The sequence below is a fragment of the Centruroides vittatus genome, unplaced genomic scaffold (assembly GCF_030686945.1).
Source record: "Centruroides vittatus isolate TY-2023 unplaced genomic scaffold, ASM3068694v2 contig_905, whole genome shotgun sequence".
In the NCBI taxonomy this organism is placed as follows: Eukaryota; Metazoa; Arthropoda; class Arachnida; order Scorpiones; family Buthidae; genus Centruroides; species Centruroides vittatus.
This window is the reverse complement of record NW_027122595.1, coordinates 340934-349505: the sequence shown is the minus strand read 5'-3', so window position 1 is coordinate 349505 and position 8572 is coordinate 340934. Positions and strand designations below refer to the sequence as shown.

The 8572-nt window shown below is 35.9% G+C and overlaps 1 protein-coding gene across 1 annotated transcript; it reads right to left on the bottom strand.

Moving 5' to 3' along the window:
- Nucleotides 1-3733: 3733 nt before the first annotated feature.
- Nucleotides 3734-5572, bottom strand: LOC136984178 (uncharacterized). Its single transcript, XM_067281113.1, has one exon. It carries the CDS (start codon nt 5570-5572, stop codon nt 3734-3736), a length of 1839 nt encoding a protein of 612 aa, XP_067137214.1.
- Between the last annotated feature and the right edge of the window lie 3000 nt (nt 5573-8572).

Sequence of the window (8572 nt, the reverse complement as noted above, 5' to 3'; positions counted from 1 at the left end):
GCTTCGCTTGGCAAGAATTAATTGATAAATGCACCAACGGTGTGTGCAAGAAGTTATGGCTGAAGATATCCAAGAATTCTCAACAAGAAGAGCCTATCGCTGTATCGTTAGGTTGATCAAACCCAACCTAATCGATACAGCAGGGACTAGATGTATACGAGCAGAATATCGAGGAGTTACAGCAAGTTTCTGGTGAGAGTCTTACCAACGACGACCATCGAGAACTGGCAGAATTCAAGGAATTCGTGTAGAACTGGAAAATAGAGATTCTGAAAACGAAGAACCCGAAGAATTTCTCTACAAATTTCCTTAGTAAAAGTTCGTTATCGAAATCGTTGATCAAATTGTAGCGAATGATCCAGATTTTGAAAAGGGTGTAAAAACAAGACAAGGCATTTTTGTATGTGATCTTCTGCTACTGACATTTGCTTAAGGAAATAAAAAAACACAAATGACAAATGAACTACATGACTTTATCACAAAAAAAACAAGAATTTCAGAAAAGCCAGGACCTCCATCACAAAAAATGAATTTCACATTTGTGTGTGTATATGTTTGTGTTATTTAACATATATTATTATGCAAATTAATATAAAAATAACTTAAAATTAAAGTAAAATTTGTTTAGTTTTGGTTGCGTGTTCCCCTTTCCCTATTTACTCTGTGTTAAAATGACCTCGTTTAAAGTTGTTTCGTTTAGCGCTTTGTCGTCTAGGAATGCATCCCGGCGTTAAGTGGGGTCTTACTGTATTATGATCTTTTACTAATAAACTATGTGAATTATCAGCAATATATTTCTAATATAGTTTTCGATATTTTAAAACATAACACCAAGAAAAATGATTTTTGAAATCATGAATGAAATCTTCGTTCAGTATTTGATAACGAGAAACTAAATCCCAATGTAGGTAATTTTTTTTAATCGTTGGCATTTTAAAACTATTCTCATATCTAATTAACGTATATACATCTGGGAGAATTTGAAATTTCGCTATTTTATCCCAATTGAGATATTTTGAAAAATTATTCACGAATTCTTCGTAGTGTTACCATTTGTCCGGTTTTTAACTCATTGTCCGGGTTAACTATTAATAGCGAAGTTGAGGCCGAAGTTTTAAACGCGAAAACGTGTACGTCAGACGTTCAGCGCCGCTTTCCTGTAAGCCTAGAAGTTTGACAATGATGTTTGGAAAGTCAGTGGAATCATGCTCGACATTCTAAGCGCCATTGTCAAACTTCTAGGCTTACAGGAAAGCGGCGCTGAACGACCGACGTACACGTTTTCGCGTTTAAAACTTCGGCCTCAACCTCGCTAATTTTGTTTGGGATTTCGTAGAAATCCTTCGACTTTTTTTTTGCTTCGCTCTGTCTGTAAAGCCAAGTTATTTCATTTCTTAATTTAAGTTACTCCTACACCACAAGTCCTAACTGATTTAGAACTGGCACGCACGTTATTCTTCGCATGGTAAAATGACATTGCGCATGCGTCAGGGATTTGTGTTCGAATAAACCTGATCTGCCGTCCGGTCCACTCCTGAAAAGGTGGCAACACTAATTCTTCGTCTAATACTTAATGTTCTGAAATTAAATCTTATTTTGGGCGTGTAATATGTTTTTCGATAAAGTAGAAAATATATAATTTTTCCATATTAATTCCCAGTTTAAATTATTTCCGAATTCATGAACTCGCGAGTTAAGCCAGTTCTTTGACTTATCCTACTTAACATAAATTTTGAAATGTCGAATACTATTTTTGTCTATTGATAAACTTGATAATTTTTCCCAGTCAATTGATATAATGTGTTTGTAATCTAAGAAAAAAAAATCCATATTAGGATACACAGTATATATATATTTTAAACTTTTTTATACGTATAAATTACAGCACACATTTTAATAGAGGTTACAATATTAATTTACAAAATACAACAATATTGATTAATATTTTTTCAGTACAATTTCTAAGAAAATATTTATTTATTACAATTAATACAATTACATTTTATAAAATTTTTATCGCACAATGATATTATCACCTTATTACTACAAAAAATTTACATTCATATACAGTAGAACCTCGATTATCCGGATTGTTCAAAATAAACAAAAATTCTACGAATTTGCTGATTTGCACTTGGCGAATTGCGACACTATTTATGTACGTACGTGATGGAATGCATGGAACAAAATTTTGAAGACCATTAGTAAATTCCAGTAACTGTAGAAAGTGGTATAGAAGACATTGCGGAAGCAATAGCACAAATTTCAATGTGTTGAATGTGACGAAGATGATGTAACCGAGTGGTTAAATTGCGATGCGAACGAACCTGGATTCCAAATTTTGAATGATGAGGAAATAATTAAAAAAATATCTGCCTCGGATGAACAAGATCGAGAAGAGGAAGAGATTTGCGAAATAAGAGATATTGGTCCTACATATTCTGAAGTTTTTCAGTGCTTAGATGTCGCCATGAAGTGGTTTGAGAGCTAAAACGAGTGTAACTCAGGACAACTTATATGTCTTAAAAGTATTCGCAATTTAGCAGCTCAAAAAGAACAGCTAGCTTTAAACAAAAATCGTTAATTGAATTTCTTAATAAAAAATAATTTAATATTGAAGCTATATGTAAATCTAGACAAAAAAATTATTCATACTATATGCACTGTCAATTATTATTACTTTTCGATTATCCGGATTTTTCCTTATCCGGACTACCTTCATCCCCAATTAGTCCGGATAATAGAGGTTCTACTGTAGTTTATTTTGTGGTAATTTTAATGATGCTGCTTTATTCCCTGCCTGTTTTAGGCAAGGATGTTTTATTGCAAACACCATGTATTATGTAAATTTTAGAATTTTGTTTTCTCTTGTATATTAATTAAATATCCATATTGAAAGGATGATATCAAAGAATCTGTAAAAATTAAAAGTAAAAGGTGTAATGACCAAATGATATTACATCCCATTATATAAAATAAATATATCGTAAAATGGGGATATTTTTTGAAGATATGTTGTCATTACATTTTTACTTTTAATTCCGTATTGTTGATGTCTTAACAGTTCTGTATTGAATTAAACCTCCTTATATTTTTTGATTGAAAGTTTTTTACAACAGATTTTTAAATTCCTTTAGCTGTTTTTTTTAATATTTTCATTGTCGAAAATATAAGAATACATTTTAAATGAACAAAATTCAATTATTGGTTTTGATAAAGTTTCACCTTTAAAATATCCTAATTTATTTTTGTTCGCTACATGATACGAGGGCGGTTTTTTTCAAGCTCCGATGGTCCATAAAAAAAGACAAGTGTAAATAACAGCGACATTCTATGACAAGGGGATGGAAAACCTCGTCCACAGATATGACAAATGCCTCAATCTTCACGGTGATTATGTCGAAAAGTAACCATGTTTTTAACAACTATACTTCTTACTGTAGACTGGATGAAACTTAGTTCTTTCTTCCACGAAAAACCTTCACAATCCAGTGTTTTTATACAACTGCTAACGTTTTCAACCCCTTCGGGGTCTTCATCAGGCACAGCACAAAGGTAGTTTCAAATGCCCGTGAATGGAACCAAGAAACCAAAGCGAGTTCTATTCCAATTTTTGAAATCAAAGAAATTGGAAGATAAAAATGGAACATTATGCACGAGCTATTATCTATTATCTACGCCTGCGTACTATTTACGTTCACCGCTCTTTAAATTTAAAACAATTAATGCAATATTAAGTTATTTGTGGGTGTGGGATTCCCTCATAGCAAAATTTCCATGCTTGCGAGATGTTGATTGCATCCTTGTAGTTGATGCACGTGTTGTGCAAACCCGCTTTATATATCTCTAGGGTCTCCAGCGTTCTGAGTTGGTCCGTGTGTTGTGACATTCTGATTATACGGGCGTTTTTGAGGTCGGCAGTGATTCCCTGCTGTGTGGCATACGTTGCCAGTGTGGTAGATAGTTTATTATTGGCAATGTCGTACCTGTGCTCTCGGAGTCGCTGATGGAGGGAGCGTTTGGTCGAACCCACGTAGACCAGACTTCTATTAAATCTGTCATCCCACAGGGGAACCTCATATACGCCCGGTGCGTGTTTCATGTCCAAATTGTCCTTCCCATTTCGAAGTAAGCTGTAAACTGATCGCGGTCTCCTGTAAGTTATTTTATTTCGGGTGCTGGATGCGATTTCTCTGTATATCGCATCTAAATGGTGGTTGTACTCAACTATTTTTCTTGCACTAATATCTGCGGATCTTACCCCGGCTTGTAGGTTGTTACGAGTATTTCCCCGTGCGTACTTGCGTGCCATGTTGTACACTATTTTTCTATCATAACCGTGTTGAGATGCCACTTCCTGGATACGGCCTAGCTCGGCCACTGTGTCTTCATACTTCGAGTTGTGCGTGAATGCGCGCTTAATTAGTGCCCTAAAAGCCGCTATCTTATACGAATATGGATCCTCCGAGGAAGCTGGGATGAACAGAGGTACATGGCATTGTTTGTAAAATACTTTATGAGTGATTTTATTATCTCTTATTTGAATGTCCAAGTCGAGGAAATGTGCGGAGGTGTTGCTTTTTTGTTCCAATTTAACGCTTAGCCCATACCCGTTGGTGTTCATTGCATTGATAAACTCATTTATGTCTGGTTCTGCCTTCCATATGATAAGGATGTCATCTACATACCTCCTGTAGAGGAGGATGTTGGTAAGGAATGACGGGATTATTTGTTGTTCAAGTCTCCTGATCACTAGCTCGCATAAGTCACCCGATAGTGGGCTACCCATGGGGACACCTCGTTTTTGTACGTATGTTTTGTTATTAAACCGGAAAAAGGATGAGTAACAGAGGATATGCGCCAATTCTAGTATCTGTTTGCGGTGTGTATAGGCGTGTGGTCGGGCGAGTAATATATCCCTGAGCTCGCAAAAGCACGGCTGTATTTTAATGGATGGGAACAGTGATACAAAATCAAGAACGGTGATACACGTTGATTCTGTAGTGGTAAGAACCCTCAATGACTCCACCAGTTCGATCGGATTCCTGATAGCCCAAGGGTACGCCCTCATTTGGTCACACACAAGTTTGTGTATGGCCGATTCTAAAGCCCTGGTGGGGGATCTGGCCTTGTCTAGGACTGGTCTGAGAGAGGGTAGGTCCTTATGAGTTTTGGCAAAGGCGAACAGCCTTGGCACGTCAGGGGACGCCACAACCGCCCTACGCAAGCCCCACTCTCCAGCTAACTTGGTTTGTGTGAAACGTTTCACCCTTGCCTGTAACCTTTGGAGGTATCCATCTTCCGCGTTTTCACAGTCAGTGTCATTGATGTATCTTTGCATCATAGCCTCGTATGTGCATCTCTTCATTAGTACCAGGGACTTGCTTTTGTCAGCTCTGAGGATAACATTGTTTTGTTGCCTTAACCATTTCCTGGATGCATGTATAAGGCTCCAGAACCCGTCATCTTGCCTCCTCTTGTTGTTTTCGCTTATCTTGATCACCACTTTCCACCTGTAATATTCCTTTTGGACCTCTGGAAGCCCGGTAATCAGGTGTTCCACGTCAGGCATAACTTTTTCTGGTTGTATGATATGATCTCCAGGTGCATACAGCGGTCCGTGTTTTAGTGCACGAGTAAGGTACGAAGGGGGGGAAATATTGTCCCAGCAGACCAGCGAGAGATTCTGTGACGTCTTCTTAGGCTTCTGTTTACCAATAATCCACCTCAATTTCTTTCGATATCGTTCAGAAAGGCTTCTTTGTAGAATTTCTTGATACAGCGCTACCTTCCTGTTTAGCTCGATGAATTAGGAAAATGGTGTATGCAAATGGACACTATTATGATAGGAAAATAGTGTACAACATGGCACGCAAGTACACACCGGCAAATACTCGTAACAACCTACAAGCCGGGGTAAGATCTGCAGATATTAGTGCAAGAAAAATAGTTGAGTACAACCACCATTTAGATGCGATATACAGAGAAATCGCATCCAGCACTCGAAATAAAATAACTTACAGGAGACCGCGGTCAGTATACAGCTTACTGCGAAATGGGAAGGACAATTTGGACATGAAACACGCACCGGGCGTATATGAGGTTCCCCTGTGGGATGACAGATTTAATAGAAGTCTGGTCTACGTGGGTTCGACCAAACGCTCCCTCCATCAGCGACTCCGAGAGCACAGGTACGACATTGCCAACAATAAACTATCTACCACACTGGCAACGTATGCCACACAGCAGGGAATCACTGCCGACCTCCAAAACGCCCGTATAATCAGAATGTCACAACACACGGACCAACTCAGAACGCTGGAGACCCTAGAGATATATAAAGCGGGTTTGCACAACACGTGCATCAACTACAAGGATGCAATCAACATATCGCAAGCCTGGAAATTTTGCTATGAGGGAAGTCCACACTCACAAATAACTTAATATTGCATTAATTTGTTTTAAATTTAAAGAGCGGCGAACGTAAATAGTACGCAGGCGTAGATAATAGATAATAGCTCGTGCATAATGTTCCATTTTTATCTTCCAATTTCTTTGATTTCAAAAATTGGAATAGAACTCGCTTTGGTTTCTTGGTTCCATTCACGGGCATTTGAAACTACCTTTGTGCTGTGCCTGATGAAGACCCCGAAGGGGTTGAAAACGTTAGCAGTTGTATAAAAACACTGGATTGTCAAGGTTTTTCGTGGAAGAAAGAACCATGTTTTTACCTAACCTTTGGTAATAAATTCATTTTGTTATTTACACTTGTCTTTTTTTATGGACCATCCGGAGCCTGAAAAAAAAAAACAGCCTACGTATAATTTATGAGTTTTTGGATAGTTGCTAAATTAAAAATATCAGGAAATGATTTACAGTCATCATAAACATTATTTGTGTAAATTTGAAGCGTTAGTGAATCAGTATCTATGTATAATAAATTTACATTTTTATCGCATTTATTTTATAAAATGTTTGATATGTAATTTGCTCAAATTCCAGGGGCAAATTCTCTGGGCTTGCTTAGCAGGCGCCGCATGCTTAAGAGAAAGTTTTGACTGTCAATACACTTTTGTATGAGAACAAATATGCCAATAATAAACTAGATCACAATGCCTTAAGTTGCTGAGAAAAATTTATTAAAACGTAACTAACGTTTTCGGCCAAATCGATTGGCCATCCTCAGGTTAATTGAGAAAAAATAACGATATTCTAAAACTAGAATATATAAATCTAGCATTATGTCTATCGTGGACATTTTCAGGATATTTAAGATCTACTTCCAAAATATAACCAATATCATTACAAAATAAATATACATATACAAAAATAATGTAATACAAAATTTATACAACCAACCATAAACAATTAATTAAACAAAAAATCAACACAATCAAAATCATTGGGAGGACTATCCAAAAATAGAAAATTATAAATATAAAATGACTTCACCCACCTGAAAGTATAAAGAAAATTATCCACCTGAAAGAAGGAAAATTAATTATCACGTCAAAACAACGGATAGTCTCCCAAATTCCTTACACTCTAACACGCATTTAAAGACAAGAGATAACGCCCCTCCTGCCAAAACCATATAATCGATACTATTTATTAATGTAAATAATAAATTAATTTAGTCAGCCATCAACTAATAATCGTCAAAAATGATCAGTTATAACATTTATCAATAACATATTAAATAATGTTATAGTAAAGGAAGTGAATGTCAACATTTATCTCAGTACATACGTGTCTGAAAATGGCTCACACAATTATAAAATTTTTCATCTCCTGCCCTTACGATCAAAGAAAAAGATAAGTCATAATCTCTAAGGCGATAAATAGGATAAGACATTGTAGGGATCAACCTCTGGGATGTACTGTACTGTATTTTACGACTATGGCATGCATTCCAAGTATAGTGCCGCAAATATTTTTAATGACTTGCACACAGCAAGTTCCATGCATATATATAGCACAGAAAAATGAGAGATTGAATGCGAAAACAATACCTAAATATTAAATTCACGAAAAACGTTGACAGTTCAAACATACTCCATCATTATTATTACTACTTTCCCATAACCACTGTGCGACTATTTCGAAATTCCACCTACTTTGATTACATTGTAGTAATCCAGAACACATTATCCATTGATGAAGTATCAATTTTTATAAAATTCATATTGACATATAAAATGGGATTATAGAATACGTAAGAAATTTATAAGATTTTTTCAACATCAATTCATTATGCTTTCATATTTACTATTTATAATTGACAACCAGAGAAGACAGAAATATTTACATTAAATTTATCTGAAATTAAATGATAAAAATATGTAATGTGCATTATTTTCGTGGGAAGGTTTATTCACATTAGTAATAATAACTTTTAAAATGAAATCTATTAATTTATTTCTATGGCTTTAAAAATGGTTGGATTAGATATTTTTCTAAAATCTTAGAAAATCAATCACAGGCCTTTTGAGAAATGACATGCTGAACCATCACACACAGAAATAATAAAAGATTGGTGTCTCCTTTGGGCTTCTGATTATTACTTTCCTTT

Coding starts and splice junctions, on each gene's coding strand:
- LOC136984178 (XM_067281113.1), bottom strand. CDS start 5,572: ATGCCTGACGTGGAACACCTGATTACCGGGCTTCCAGAGGTCCAAAAG.